This window comes from Echiichthys vipera (genome assembly GCF_963691815.1).
Source record: "Echiichthys vipera genome assembly, chromosome: 17".
Taxonomy (NCBI): Eukaryota; Metazoa; Chordata; class Actinopteri; order Perciformes; family Trachinidae; genus Echiichthys; species Echiichthys vipera.
Window position 1 is genome coordinate 6,150,719 of NC_139842.1, and position 16,502 is coordinate 6,167,220.

The 16,502-nt window shown below is 43.6% G+C and overlaps 2 protein-coding genes across 2 annotated transcripts; both read right to left on the reverse strand.

The window, feature by feature from the left end:
• Positions 1–291: 291 nt before the first annotated feature.
• On the reverse strand, positions 292–9,549 carry csdc2b (cold shock domain containing C2, RNA binding b). Its single transcript, XM_083931813.1, has 4 exons — positions 9,427–9,549; positions 5,991–6,393; positions 4,341–4,463; positions 292–1,972 (listed from the first exon to the last, which is right to left on the reverse strand). Exons 2-4 carry the CDS (start codon positions 6,170–6,172, stop codon positions 1,810–1,812), a joined length of 468 nt encoding a protein of 155 aa, XP_083787939.1. The 5' UTR covers positions 6,173–6,393; positions 9,427–9,549; the 3' UTR covers positions 292–1,809.
• An 813-nt stretch (positions 9,550–10,362) lies between these two features.
• On the reverse strand, positions 10,363–15,784 carry polr3h (polymerase (RNA) III (DNA directed) polypeptide H). The gene is made up of 6 exons (XM_083931157.1): positions 15,471–15,784; positions 12,985–13,081; positions 12,566–12,652; positions 11,605–11,668; positions 11,262–11,496; positions 10,363–11,171 (listed from the first exon to the last, which is right to left on the reverse strand). The coding sequence occupies exons 1-6, from the start codon at positions 15,579–15,581 to the stop codon at positions 11,121–11,123; spliced, it is 645 nt and encodes a 214-aa protein (XP_083787283.1). The 5' UTR covers positions 15,582–15,784; the 3' UTR covers positions 10,363–11,120.
• Between the last annotated feature and the right edge of the window lie 718 nt (positions 15,785–16,502).

The window sequence follows — 16,502 nt, forward strand, 5'->3', positions numbered from 1 at the left end:
CATCACAGATGTTGGATTTCTGTATCATGTTTCATTCTGCCTTCCCACTTTATAATCCCGCCCTGAGGTTCACAGTTATTTTACCAATGAAGACCAGTCCATACCAATCAAATCCAAATATAAATGGTGTGACTTCATTATATACAGTCTCTCTCATCACATGTGGAGCAGAGTTCATACCACTCTTCCTCAACTTCCCTCTGTCTGAGTTTCATCCAACACCCAACTAAAGAAACCGCTTCCATCAGACGTGTGAATCATAAAATGCTTTAATGTTCTTTCAAGGCTCAGTAGAAGTAATCATGGGGGTCACCACCGCAGCGGCTCGTCCACAGAATAATGTGCCCTTTGATGCAACACGAATAAACAAAACGTAATGTTGCACAAAATTCAGGCAGTGACACTGACAGACACGACGCATAAAGACTCCATGGAAACAGATCTAATAGAAAATGACAGTACAGTAGGCTACAGCACATAACTGAGCAAAATCTGAATAACTACAAACAACGTTTTATGTGACGGTCTCTTTTGGCACCAACTCTGAAGTGATCACGCTCACACTGACTACGCTTGATGAATCACACATAGATACATGTTTTTAGTTGTTTTTTTCTGATAATAGAAAAAGAGATTTACAAATATGTTTATCAACAATTTGTGGCTCCAGACATTTTCAAAACAGGACATCTGATATCTGGAGCCGTTTTTCTGGCAGTTTTTATCGTGGAAGTTGAAATTTCTCAGGTGCAACTTTTGACTTTAACACCCAAAATATAGAGGTTGCAATCTGAGGACACACACAGATGTGAACATGTCATCAAATAAATAATTCAAATAAATGACCACAAGACAATACAACCGAGGAAATGCATTTTTCAGGAAAATAATTGCAATCGCTTTCCATTCACAGTTAAATGTATTTTTTCATATTTCTTTTTAAATATCCATGCTTGGTTTCATGTGATCTGCCTGCTTCAGTCCTCGTCTCCTTCATGCTTTTTCTGTCAAAGACTAATTGTATTTCTTACTTTGAATTTACTCTCATTTGACACATCCCCCCCTCCATTTCAAAAAACAACTTCCCCTTTTTTGTCCTCTAAAGTTTCTAAACTGGTGACCTGAAGGCAGAACGATCATGAGACAACCTGCCTTTCTTTCCCCCAAAAACACAATCATTTAAATCTCTGCAACTTCAATTCCCTAAACTTGCTTTCGCATCCATTTATCTCTGTTCTTGAATTCAAAGTTTCTCCTCAACTTTCCAACATCTGCACTATGTAGGTTGGGATTACAAGTCATCTGACCCGCACTTGAACACAACACGTGATCCTGAAAACGTTGGTGAAGTCAACAAGTGCATAACAGCTGCGGAGAAGGGAAGTAAAACTGAACTTCCTCTCTTCTCTGCACATACACTCAGCTGCCATGCCTCAGATCTACACCGCAGTTCTGTTTGCAGTTTTCCCAGTGTTTCATACTTTGCGCTGCTGATCTCGCTGTTCACGTTACCGCCCCATCTCAAATCTGACTTTTATTACTGCTGTCATGACCAAAAAATATAAATAAATACATAACAGTGAATAAATGGTCGGTTTTATATACACAGCAGATTCATCAGTGTAGTAGACCGCTTTGAATGCAGCATATCAGCTACAACTACATCTGAACTTGACTCCGGACACTTTGCTGTGTAGGTAAAACATGTCTTTTAAAATAAAAACAAAATCAAAGCACAGAATGTACGTCATCAGTCCCACAACAGGTCCACCACGCCCAGCACGACCTGCCAGGCCGGGGAGTTCAGGTCTACGAGCTCATGATTTGTCCGGACCAGGTCTCGTGTTTGGTCCCTGGGTTGAGGTGTATGATCTTCACCTCCACCGCCTGTACCTTCAGGTTCTTGGGCGGGACCCGGCTCACTTTGTACGTCACCTCGTCGCCCTCTACCGGGACGTACTCCCCTTCGATGCTGAAACAGAGAAAAAGTAGACTGATGAAGTACCATATATAAACAGTATTATTTTTAGTTTTTGGATGAAATGAGAGTTATCACTATATCGACATGTATGATTCTAATGACCATTTCCCGTGGGAACATGCTGTCAGTTTTAAAATTAGTGTCACCAATTCAGTATCCGACCAAATGTGAAATTTGGTCACAATTTCCCCTTCGGTTCCAGAGTTACGTGTTACGTACTGCAGCTGCTCTTATATAATACGTACTGTTGCATGTGGTATGCATACAGTTGCAAAAATACATACTACTCAATTGCAACTTGAACATTGACCCTCTTGCTCATATACTGTATGCTGCGCAACAGATTCTGGGTCAGAGTAGCCAGAAACGCATGCAAGTCTACATTCTATGAGATAGTTTGCAGAATGTAGACATCCTGGTATTCTGGGCATACTGCATTTGACACACTGTGTATTAGTACATACTAAATCTTTTTCTGGCATACAAATAGTATGGTAGTACGCAAGGATGCTTTCAAATAATGACAGGAAAAGTGTGCATAGAAAAGGCCCTGGATGCAGCGATGTTGCCCCTGCAAACAAAGCTAGCAGAAACAGTGCAAAGGAAGTGGAACATCATCTTTGAGGGGTCTAGTATTTATATACTGTATGTATTTGCGATAACATAGTTGTTAATGCCAGACGGGCTGGTTTAATTATTTCAGAAACTGCAGTTCTGCTGGGATGTTCTCGCACAACCATCTCTAGGGTTTCAACAGAGAATGATTGGAAAAAGATCAAATGTCCAGTGAGCAGCAGTCCTCTGGACAAAACCGCCTTGTTGATGCCAGAGGTCAGAGGAGAATGGCCAGTTCGAGCTGATAGAAAGGCAACAGTGAGTCAAACAACCATTCAACACAAATAATTGCTACTACTGAGGTTTACAGTAGAGAATATTTGAGCTCACAACACATCCAACCTTGAAGCAGACATGCTCCTGTCAGCTGCGAACAGGAAACTGAGGCTATGATTGGCAAAGGCTCTTCAAAACCACACAACAGAAGTGAAAAAACGTTGCCTGGTCATGTTGGTTGGTGGTAGGGTCAGAATTTGGTGTAAACAACATGAAAGCATGGATCCATCCTGCCTTGTATCAACAGTTTAGGCTGCTGGTGGTGGTGTAATGGTGTGGGGGATACTCTTATAGCACACTTTGGGCCCCTTAGTACCAACTGAGCATCTCTTAAACACCACAGTCCACCATAGCCTCGTTTAGGGATGAAAATCGAGAACTGGTAACAAATTGGTATCGTAACAGAAATCGTACACCTCTGAACTTATCAATTCCTTTTATCAGTGCCAGTATGTTTTTCTGACAGTTGCACATTGCAAAACATGTGTTTACTGGAAACTTGCACAAGAAGAGGTCATGGCAGAAAGGAATAAACGGTCCAAAAGGCATTTTAATAACATTAGCTACATGCAGACAGGCTTAGCTGAAGAACCTGAAAACCTATATAATATGAAAGCTGTACAAATATCCTCTCATATCACCTATACACTGGCTTCAGACTCAGGCATAATGAAACAGTTGTGTTGATGTGTAGGACTATTTGTTTTCCACACAGAAAATTGATCAGGAATCAATGAGGGAATAATTAAAGAACCAATTAGCAGAATTGTTACCGGCACTGGCATCAAAAAAATATCATTAATTCCCATCCCTAGTATTGTTGCTGACCATGCCCAGCAGAGTGACTCGCCATGTCACATCGCTCAAATAATCTCAAACTGATTTCTTGAACGTGACAATAAATTGAAATAACTGTCCTCAAATGGCCTCCACATCTCAATCCAATTGAAATGTGGAGGAACGGGAGATCGATAACTTGTTTATTGGATTAACACACAGCCTGAGAGCGGTGTCTCACTGTCTCAAATGGTTCTTTTATAGGACGTTCTCTGACGTACGCTCACATAAATTATAGAAGCAAATACAGCTGGAGCTCTGATAATTACAAGACGAGATGGATGTTGGACTTTCAGACCCACGATGCAGCTGTATGGCTGAAAGATAACTGGAAAATCTATCTCGCAAATGTGCTTTTGCTGAGACTAAAACATTGGGCGTACTGCTCGTCCTGAATAAGGGGAAATAAAAACAGCACTAGCTGCTGTACTCTCTGTGTTTGTCCACTTATTGCAGGTGTCACAGAGTCCGAGGAGGATTGGAAAAAATAGCTTTCCCTTTGAAAAAAGTACATGCGTAAACAACGCTGTTCGTACAGTCCTGAGTCAACAATACAGATCTAAAGTGAGTGTGTGTTGCTGTTTGTTTGTCTTCTGTGTATGATTTTGTCCTGTGAGTTATCGCCACTCACTCTGAGATGTGAACGAAGATGTCTTCACCGCCATGGGAGGGCCGGAGGAAGCCGTGACCTTGTGACCTGGAGAAGTTCTTACACACGCCCTTAAACACCGGACCTGACTGAGCACGTACCGTACTGCAGCCACAGAGAGAGAGAAACAACAGTTTTTACGTTAAACACAAAATGACTATCTCTACAACTTAAAGGGACTTTCAGAAGAATGTAATTTGTCTTTTAAGTGTGAGTCAATTCATGGTTCAAGCCCTTTTGATGGGAGAGAAATGGAGAAGAGGAAGGACAGAAGGGAGGATTCATAAGGAACATTAGAAGGAAGAAGAGCCGATCGCACCAACACACTGTCTCACAATGTCGCAACACAATGGCAGCAAAGATGAGAACACGAATGTGTGTAATACAGATCTGTGTAAGCTTTCTTCAGTACCCGTCACAGTCTGCTTCAGTCATGATACAGAAACCAAAGATTTACATCGGCCTGGTTGATGTTAAAGGTGCTGGAAATATTCTGATCCTTTACGTAAAAGCAGGAACATCACAATTTAAAAATACTGCCTTACTTCATTAATACTGCATTATTAGATTATTATCGCATTGATGGATAAGAAGCATTTCAGGGCGGCAGTAGCTCAGTCCATAGGTGACTTGTCTGGGAACCGTAGGGTCGCTGGTTCAAGTCCCTGTGTGGACCATGGATGGAGCGTGGACTGGTGGCTGGAGAGGTGCCAGTTCATCTCCTGGGAATTGCAGAGATGCTGTTGAGCAAGGCACAGGACCCCCTACTGCTCGGGGCGCTGGTCACTGGCAGCCCCCTCGCTCTAACATCTCTCCTTAATTGCATGTATAGGTCCTGTCTGTGCATGTGTGTGTATTTCGGGCCTGTGTGTGTAACATGATTAATAATAAGAGTGAAATAATTCAATTTCCCCGTTTCGGGATAAATAAAGTAATTCTTCTTCTTCAAATACTTTACACAATAGTTTAACCTATCTGTGCATCATATTTGTTAAGCCACACACACATTTTGTATGTAAAGCCTTCAGCAGCTGTCAGACGACTTACCATTTAAAAAGGCTCTTTATAGTCACATTATAGGTTGCATATGTATTTCACATTAGCATTAACTAATGCTTTATGGATCCATCATTATTAGAGGGACTTATGTGTAAAGCTTTATTAATAAATTATCCTTTAGTTACAGACTGGAAGAAAGTGAAAAAAGTGGTACTGATACATGAAGTGGAGTAAACAGAACATTTGCCTCTGAATGTAGTGAAGATTTAAAGAAGCATGAATAAAAAAGCTTAAATGTGTGTGTGTGTGTGTGTGTGTGTGTGTGTGTGTGTGTGTGTGTGTGTGTGTGTGTGTGTGTGCGTGTGTGTGTGTTTGTGTGTGTGTGTGTGTTTGTTTTTTTGTGTGTGTGTGTGTGTGTGTGTGTGTGTGTGTGTGTGTGTGTTGGTGTGTGCGTGTGTTTGTGTTTGTGTGTGTGTGTGTGTGTGTGTTTGTGTTTGTGTTTGTGTGTGTGTGTGTGTGTGTGTGTGTTTGTGTTTGTGTTTGTGTGTGTGTGTGTGTGGGCGCGCGTGTGTTTGTGTTTGTGTTTGTGTGTGTGTGTCCTTTCCAGTTGGTAAATAAACAAATCGTACTCACGCTGAGTAGGTGCGGGTGCGTTTGGTTGGCAACGGGCTGGGCAAATCCCGAGGCAGAGGCCGCTCTTTCCCTTCCTCCCACACCCGGCTCCCCTCCCTCAGGAAGGGGAAGGAAAGGGTGAGAGAGGTGTTGGGGGAGCGCAACTGCGTCCTAGAGGGTGACGTGAGGCTTGGGTCTGCCATGTCCGGAGTGACGTGGGGGATGGGAGGATGGTGTGAATGTGGTGTTGGGATGCTGCTGCTACTCCTCGAGCTGCAGGCTGCTGACGGGCTGTTGACACAGTTGTCTTTCCCCTCGTGTTTCTGTGAGTGAGTCTGCTTGGAGAGGCCTGTCTCAGTGTGGGACACAGGTTCAGTGGTTATCCAGGTCAGCGCTGCTGCTTCAAGTCTGTCAGGAGGACAGGCTGTGAGGAGAGAGACCACAGGGAGAGGGCGGAAGATCAGGGAGCTGTCATGTGGCTTTAGAGCTGATGGGGGAAAGGGGGGATGGGAGGGGTCACCCAGCCAAGAATATTCAACAAATAAGGACACTGAGAGGTAAAAATGTTCCTCCCTTGTGTATGGGAATATATTGTCACCATTAAATGTTACATTTTTCTTAAATAAATAAATTCAGATGTTGAGGCGAAGTCTCAAGTCCTTTAAATGAAGACCCCCCTCAGATTGAAGGGTACTCCAGAGATGTAGTATTGACAAGGGCAGATCCAATGTCAGGGTGGGGGGTGGGGGGTTCTGCACATGGAATCATTTATTGTGTTTATCTTTCTTGTTTATTTGTCCTAAGCAGCCGACAGCGTGTCACTTACTTAACTGTCATATTAGGAAATCTTAATCTTAAGGGTCTTGGGCATGTAATGTCTACTTACCCCCAGTTCTCCCTTCGCTCCCAGTGTATGGGACTACTTTATGCATGATTCATTGATATGGATGAATATGAAAAATGAAACCCTGCTGATCATCAGCGTCTGTGTAAGAAACTACCTCATTTCCATTGTAGTGGAGGAGAGCAGAGGTTAATGTGGAGTCAGAAATATATTTGTCAAACATTAGAGCTGGGTCTGTCTGACGTTCCTGCCTGTAATAGGGAAGGTTTTCATTGCCACCGTACTCTACGGGGGAATTGTTGGGTCTATGTTTATCATAAATAAGTCATAGAGTGTGGTCTTTACCTAGTTTGTAAAGTGTCCTCAGAAAACTTTTGTTATGATTTGGCACTATAAATAAAATTGAATTGAATTGAATTGAATTGAATTCAATTCTTTTTTCCACCATTTCAATCATTTCTTTTTAGATGTGAAGTCTGAAAATACATTTGTTAAATTTTGAATAATTTAGGGTATGGGGGGGGTATTGAGTATCCTAAAGTTGGACAAAATCAGTACAGCAGAGGCCAGTACACCCTGACTCGGTTGTCACCAAAGTGGAGGATTCGCCTTATGATGCAAATCAAGTGCATGTCCTCCAAAACACCACCAGAGTTATTTTTATCATGATTTAAAAGCACTGTCGCCTCACAGCGAGAAGGTTACAGGTTCGCATCCCGGCCTGGGCCTTTCTGTGTGGAGTTTGCATGTTCTCCCCGTGTCTGCGTGGGTTTTCTCTGGGTACTCCGGTTTCCTCCCACAGTCCAAAGACATGCACGCGTTAGGGTCATTGCTGACTCAAAAATTGTCCGTAGGTGTGAATGGTTGTCTGTCTCTGTTCGTCTCTATGTGCCCTGTGATAGACTGGCGTCCTGTCCAGGGTGTACCCCGCCTCACGCCCGATGTCAGCTGGGATCAGCTCCAGCCCCCCCGCGAAACCGAGATAAGCGGTTGAAGATGAATGAATGAATGAATGAATGACGACACATCCGTTTTCACAAGTGACAAGTGCACTGGCCATGGGAGGTAACATTGGTGGAGCACCTCTTCATATCCAGCCCCCATTTCATTTCAAGTTCACTTTTATGCTGCTATTGAATACCTGCTGCTCTTAATTTGACTTTCTTTCATATTGTTTTGAAACACAGGGGTTGCCATGGTGATTGGGTTGTATTGTTGTCTTGCACGGCAGTATAATAAAAATAAAATGTATTGTCCTAACTATCTGCAGCCCATTGCAATCCCCCATGACTCTTATACTACAGGGCTTATCTCTGAAGCTGAAGCACTGCAGCTACATATATGGAGATGACATTTTTCAGATCTCCTTGACTTGCAAACTGTATTAACCTACAGGGCATTAACATACAGTGTATCCTATATTCAACAGATTTACAGAGCACGCTGCTTATTTCAGTCTCCAGTTTTTCCAGTTTTATCACTCACTAATACTAAAATCCGCCACATATGCTGTGTAGTCAGGTGGCCTTGTCCTTCAGTTGTTCTGGTTTCTTCTCCCCACAGTCCTGTTGTCAAGGTCGTGATGAGCTCATACTCCAGGGTGAGTAATTCAGCCACAACAGCGAGTCCAGATAACAAACAGGCCTGCCCTATATGGCTTTAGACGTGCACAGCCTACGTGTTTTTTTACGCCCACACCTCGGAAGCACAAGCCTGTGATGATGAGGAAGAGGATGATGATGATGATGAAGAGGATGATGCAGGCAGAGCTGGAGCTCCGCACGCGGCGTGACGTCAGAAGGGCTGCAGAACGCCGCCTCCAGTGGTGTGTTCGTGACGTCAGGGCCCCATTCCCAGGTGAACAATTACATATCCCGAGATTACACATGTATGATCTATGACTACTACAGATGTAATATGACCCGCCACAGAGAGGACGTCTTCAACATGATTATTATTATTGTTATTATTATTACACTACAACAAATTGTTTCATTATGGGATGCGGCTTCACTGTGAATGGACCCAAACAGTCACAGTTTACACTCATGTACAGACAACAGCAGCGGGAACATCTGGATGTGCAAGAATAAATAAATCAAATGAGGCACCAGAATTAAGAGGGTCATGGCTCCTCTGGCCCGGGTCAGGAACAAATCTCTTCCCTGGCCCATGATTATGAAAAGACAATGTGTCTATACTGCGTGCGCGTGTGCGTGTGTGTTTCAGGGAGTTGGATTCATACACCACATATAGCCTACACCTCAAAGAACCTTACCGTGAAATCCTATACTTCAATTCATTTCTCCTCATTTTGTGAGCGAAATGTACATGAATGAACAGCCGATGGCGAGAGAAAGCAGCCGAGGCTATTTGACAATAACTTGGACAAAGGCTGGGGGAGAGGAGCGTTCACTGGGACCAGCTGGCGGTCAAATACGGGGAAGATGATACACCGATTCAACAGAAAAAAATATATAATACATAATAACCTCTCTTCTAATTTTCGGTTTTTCTGTCATGCATGCAAAGAATTCATTGTCCCATCCTCCAAAACAAAGCCACCCCCTACAGGACCATCAACATGCACATATTCACAGAAATGTCACTTACCGCAGTGGATGCGCTGGGAGGCTATAGGTTGAGTGCGATCAGCGTGTGCGACTGTGTGTGTTAAGTCGGCGTGTATTATATAAGGAGTTATTAAATAAATAAGTCGACGAAATCCGCGCAGTCCGACGGAAAAACCCTGACGTGACGATGCGAGCGGCTGCTGAGTCTGCGCAGCTGGCGGAGTCTCCGATGGCGTGATGCGTGCGTGCGTGCGTGCGTCCGCGTGTGTGCGTGTATGACTTTCTTCATGCCTTGTCATGTGTGCAATCTGTCGGGTGAACAGTGTGCTCAGTGTAGTGAGGCATACTTTCTCTCTTTGCCATGATTGTATGGTGTTTATCACATTTCACTGTCTTCATGCAGCTGTTTTTAAAGGATTGGTCATGAGGCAGAACGCACGGGCCCCAGTAAGGCTGGAGTTCATCTTTGATCACAGAGCCTACATGTCAGTAAAAACCACCATAAACAGTTTTAATGTCTAAGATGAGATAACGTGCACTCACTCACATATTCACATTATATAGTGTAGTGGAGGGTATGTTTGGGGTATACAGTACATACTGAAGTATATAGGACATCCATTCCTTCTGTTTCGTCCTCCTTATGATTATAATGTAATGATATCTATGTTAAATGGAATATCTTTCCTTAGGCAACATTCCTGCAGGGAAGGTCACATGCAAACCATGTATTTTTGCTGAGAAAAACTCAAAAAAGAAGAAAAACTCTATGCATTCGGAGCTAGTTTCCATGCAGTTGTCACATGAAACACGGCCCCCTGGGTTTCTGACTGTACAACAAACAAGCATGTGTATGTGTGTGTGTGTGAGAGATAATAGACTTTCTCTGACCAACAGAGCAGAGAGCAGATTTATTTTTTAAAAACTAACAAAAAAAGCAGGACCATGGCCTTCACTGCCCTTCAAACTGTAGGATTTAAAGGCTGGCCGCTAATCCTTTTTGATATACTTCCTATAATCACACGAAATGACACGATCACAACCACTCTCGCTGATGATACACTGTTTTACTGTGAGACGAAACAGAAACACCAGATATTAAGGCTGTTAAATAAACCCAGGATGCACGCACAGAAATCTGGGGGGGAACGTAACGATTTGAATAAAAAGTAGATATTTTGAGCTTGAAACTTCTTCCTTTTTTTGTTCTCTTTGTTTGGATCTCAATGATACAAATGCATTAAACGTACATTGTCCTGTGGCTCGTATTCATATCAGCAATTAGAGCCACAGGACAATGTACCACACCAGGCACCACGTCCGTTTATCAGACTGACGTAGTGATGACATTAGGATCCAAATTACTGACTATTTTTGTTTTCTTTATAACTGGGAGGACAAAAACTCATATCACATTAAATGAAATATACCAAATAAATGTAAACGTCCATGGAATCATTCTGTCCTTAAATATATGGTCGATTTTTAAATGGAAAAAAAGAAGCTGGTGTGTTTAGGGGCAGTTTTTACAACACAATCAGTCCCAATGTGACAGAGTACAGCGGCCAGTTCACAGTATCTTGGTTCAGAGAGCAGCTCCGCTTTGTGTCTTGACTTCTGTACCAGAACTACTGGCTTCTGTGTCTCCGGTCGACGGCATTTGGTCTCTCTGGTCAGCCCCGATGGTCGACCTGTTCCTGCAACTACCAAATATCTTCTTCTTCCTCTGCAGTGCTAATTGTTCCACCATGACAGCAGCCCCAGCCCCGGGTCACAGATGGTCCCCTGAAACAGCAGCGCAGTGGGTCAGGATCTGAGCTCAGTGAAGCTTTACTGATGTTTCATTGTGTGTTAATCATGAGGCCTGTTCCTTACAATCAGAGTGTACGGCGCCTCCTTCTTCTCCACGCTTTCCTCTGCCGCCGGTGCCGTCGACTGTCCCGGCTGAGCTGCCGTGTCTGTCGTGGCGGTGGCCGGGCCCGTCGGCGAAGTGTCCACAAAGATCTCGTCCGTCACCCGGAAACGGATATCCTCTCCTTGATCCATGTAGAGGTCATGGGCCCCCTCGTCCGTCTCGTACTCCCAGAGCCAAACTTGCTCTGCTTCGTCGCTGAGGCTGGAGTTAAGGACGGCTCAGACAATCGATCAATATGTGATGCATGTGTGTGGCACAGACTGCACTTTATTTCGTTTCTAGGAACATTTTCAGTCAGGATACAATTTTGCGGGCTGCTGAAGAGACTCTGGTGGGATGAGGATGTCATCAAAGAAGCCCATCGTCACTGTGAGGCAGAAAGGTTACAGTGTCAGCGTTTGGTGCACATTCAAGCAGAGACATGTGAGACTTCAGGTCGACTGTTTATCATGTTTTTCTCATTTAAGCACAATTCAGACATAATAGTGAAGTTTCACTTGTTTGCACACCCCCAGGGCCCCTATTCACAAAACATTTGATCTTACCACGAGGAGGAGTCCTAAATAGCACTTAAGGTTCTTAACTAAGAGTGACCTCTAAAAACCTCAAAGTTGCTGAGACAAACTTTCACTTAAGGAATTGTCTTAAGGCAAGTCACACATGCTTCCGGTTGGCAAAGCAAATTCACACGAGTTCAACTTCGGCGAAAGAAATATCGCCTCGGCAGGCGATGGTGCGTCGCCTGCATTAGCACGTGTGATTGTGCCATTAAAGAGGTGCTGTGAGCTGTAAACTAAGGGCGCACTCACACTGTCCATCTGTACCGTGCCCGAGCACGTTTGACGGCTAAAGTCTAGTTTGTTTGACCCGTTTGGGAGAGGTGGGCTTTTGTGAAGCACGTTTGCACATGTACGAGCACGAGCGTGCACACGTGTACGAGCACGATCACGAGGCCTACGGAGGTTCTGACGTCATCTTATGTGCGCTTGTTCGGACATAGAAAAAAAGAAGGAGGGACCGTGTGCGAACATTTAAAACCATGGCGGCGAAAGGTTCACGTTGGTGTTATGCGGAGCTGGAGTGTTTACTGCAGATTAAGTCGGATGAAAATATTCAAAAACAGCCGGACAAGATGCACAAAAACCGTTGCTTCTCTCGGTTTTATATTGTTGTGAATGGAATATCTCCGGAGACGTCCCCTTGTCCTCTGAGAATAAATCATCGAGTACATTTCAAACATGCTGAGAGGGAAAGAAAGTTGTACCATGAACTCCTTCTTGGCTGCAGTACTTGATCTTGCCGAGCAGGATCTCGTCGAGGAAAGGGTGAAAAACAACATACCTGAAATGAACTGACAGAAAAACCAAAGGGAGAAGGGAAGGAATCAGTGGGTGAAGTCGTGCATCAACCATCACTGTAGCCATCCCTTCAGATCTGAGTACTGAGAGTGAAGGGGGTTTCACCCAGACCAACCTCAATACGTCTGCACACCTGCCGAACTGATTTATTACTGGATAGGAAGCAGCAACAGTCTCTGGTTCTATATCAGTACGTCCTTCAGCAGTTTACCGTGAGAAACAATTTATCATAAACAAAACTAGAAAAGCAAGTGACAAGCGACAGTGGAAATACAGACGCTGAGCTGATGCAAGTGTGTGTGGAGAGGAGAGAGCATCATCTCACCTTTGGTGTGTGAGGCTCCGTCCCCGGGGAATATATAGGAATCATCCAGTTTTGTGATGTCGTACAGGCAGATGCACAAGCCGACTTTGTAGACCACCTGAGGGGATGAGAGCAGGTCAGGGGCCGTATTCACAAAACATCTGAAGTCTAAGAACAGAGAAGAAGGGGCTTTTCATTCCTCATTTTAGGACTCCTAGCTTTTTAAGATAAGTTTAATTCACAAAGCATTTTAGTGCTAAAAGTAGCTCCTAAATCTATAAAAGCATAGGAGTCCACTCGAGGACTCCTAAGTCACTCAGAGTAAATCAGGAAGGACCTCACATGACTGCTGCAGTCGACATTTGGGAGAGATTAAATGATATTGAGCTTTCAAAAAGGCATCGCCTTAATGGAGATGGCCTTATGAACGTGGTAGAGTTGGTCAGGGATGACGTCACATCACCAAAAAAACAACAATATCACTGGTAATGGACTGGTAAATGGACTTGTACTTATATAGCGCCTTTGTAGTCTTCTGACTACTCAAGGCGCTTTCACACTTGTCACATTCACCCGTTCACACAGACGTTCACACTGATGGCAGTGGACATCTACAGACCATCTAATCTAAGCATTCACAACACATTTACACACCCATGCGCAGCAAGGGGAGCAATTCGGGGTTCAGTGTCTTGCCCAAGGACACTTCGACATGTGGACCAGGGGGAGGTGGGGATCGAACCGCTAATCTCTCGAATGGAGGACGACACACTCTCCCACTGAGCCACAGCCGCCCACTGCAGATTAAAGTTGTTACAACTCTCCGCTATTTGGCCGCGGGGGAAATGCAGCTGCAGGAGAGGGGAGGCAGCGTTGACATGAATGCAAACAGTTTGCCATGCTTCTTTTTTTTTTTTGTAGGGATCTCAACTCCAAACTTTCCTTCAATAACATCTTTCCTTTCATCCACAGGTTGAGCGAGGAAAAGTTGGTCATTGGTCCGGTTTTCTCTTCTTCTCTTCAGAGCGGATGTGTCCGTATCAGCCATAGTTACTCTAGCCCTATATTTAAAAGGCTTCTTGTGTAAGCCTACATATATCCACAGATTGTTTATTGAGCTGTCAGACTCGTCAGTCGGCCTACCTGGAGGACAATAAGCTGAACATACTCTTACCTCTAAGGTAAAATGTTTTGTGAATACGGCCCCTGGTCTCTGGCTTGACTCTCACAGACTTTCAATAAGCAAAAAGGGCCAAACTGAATTATTATCTTAAGTTAAACTTTAAACTACATGTTCAGTCCCGTCCTCATATTAGCATGAATCACCTCACTACCACTGAAATGCATTCATGTGGTTTTTTTTAGTAATCTATTGAGGTTTCTGTGAGTTCCAGTTAACGCTTTACAGTTTTACGGTATCGGCTTTCTGACAATTTAGTCTTGAATAATGAACGTTGTGGAAGATACAGAGTAGAAAAAGTAAACTGAGGCAGTGAAGTACGTATGGAACAAACAAAGACCTTTCATACCTGAAACACTCACCCCATTGGATCAAATTCAACTTTTAATTTTGGACCTTTTTTTAGAGAAGTCTGTGAATGTTCCTGATGCCGTTTGACTGGCTGCTTTTATTCTGTTTGCTGCAACAAAGTCTCTCTAAATAATAACAGTTTCCTCTCCTTCACCACTTTATTTGAAGGGCCACAAACATGGTGAGGTCATGGAAAAGTAGTGCTTATCTCATCTTCATCCGCTTATCCGGGGTCGGGTCGCGGGGGGAGCAGCTTTAGCAGGGGACCCCAAACTTCCCTTTCCCGGGCCACATTAACCAGCTCTAACTGGGGGATCCTGAGGCGTTCCCAGGCCAGTGTGGAGATATAATCTCTCCACCTAGTCCTGGGTCTTCCCCGAGGCCTCCTCTCAGCTGGACGTTCCTGGAACACCTCCCTAGGGAGGCGCCCAGGGGGCATCCTTACTAGATGCCCGAACCACCTCAACTGGCTCCTTTCAACGTAAAGGAGCAGCGGCTCTACTCTGAGTTCCTCACGGATGGCGGAACTTCTCACCCTATCTCTAAGGGAGACTCCAGCCCCCCCTCCTGATAAGACCCATTTCGGCCGCTTAGTGCTTAGGTAATCATTATTACAACACTTCAAAACACAACATGTGCACTCAGTTTTTTTTGGCCTGTCACTTTACCTGCACACTTACTTGAGAAGAAGACATGAACTCATAACTCACAGATCATAATGACTGGGATAACTTTGTTGTGGCATTCATCAAGGTCCTGTTCTTGCGTGAATCACTCATCTGAAGTCAGTTTATGGAGCACTACATGGACTAAGTCATGCTTTAAATTGGGCACAACTCCATGATAATCCATGGACCCTTACCAGAATAATAGCAGAGTATAAAGAGTATGATCGAGAGCAGTAACTGGACTTGTTTTCGAGGATGTTGTGTTTTGATGATTTCTAACTACTTTATCCTCTCCGTGCTCTTCTCACCTTGTTGGCCAGCTTCTTGTTGAGCTCCTCGGCTATGGCCTCGTTCAGTTGTCTCTGGAAGTTCCAGGGAGGGATCCTGACGGTGTCGACCATCTCCACCAGCACGAACATGATGCACACATAAACACACACACATATAAACACACACACACACACACACACACACACGGAGAGAGCTGCTGTGGTGGAAGAGCCGGGCTGAGCTTTGACGTGTCGCTTCCTGTTTCTCCACAGCGGAGATGAAAAAGTCGACACTTGTTCACAGTCTAGTTTAATAAAACACGACTTGAAGCATAATAATGTACAGTGGAGCGTCCATGTTGCCTCCACGTGATGCTTTACGACAGTGCGCTTTTACGACATGTCGCAAAACCCCCAGCTACAGCGTAGTTCCCATTATGGTAGCCCCCATGTGTTTCTATGTAGCCCATTCACCACAACAGTCTCCATCATTTTTACAGATCTTTAAAAATGACAAAAATAAGCCATGGAATTAATTCAAATATATTGTTTTTAAGTGTAATGATAGTAGTAGTCTAATATCACACACGGTGCCAAACTGATATTTCCTGTTTTCTTAAAGTAATTCTGCATTTATGTTAAAACTGGATTTTTTAAAAACCAAAACACTCTGAAAGCTTTATAACATTGTGTAACACTTCCAGTTTGTTCCTTAAATGTGTTGAAATCAACAGTCCCATGGTCCCAACTGTTTATTTATTATGTTTGTTTATAATTGTTACTGTTTAAATCATCGTCGTAGACTCTTTGCCTTAATGGATTTATCTCATTTCTGTATTTTTCTTTGTCTTCTTCAATCCAGTAGTTTCTAAAACATCTTCTAGGTTCTCTGTATTTACAACAAATACAAGTTTATTAGTCATTAGACTATTAATTATTAGAGGTCCTTTCACTGAAGTTCATTTTAAACATCACAAGTATTCTTAACTGTTCACATCTTTAAATAAAGGTGCCATATTATTTGAGTTTGATGATAAATCAAATATTTGTTTGGTTTTTTAGGCAGTCAAT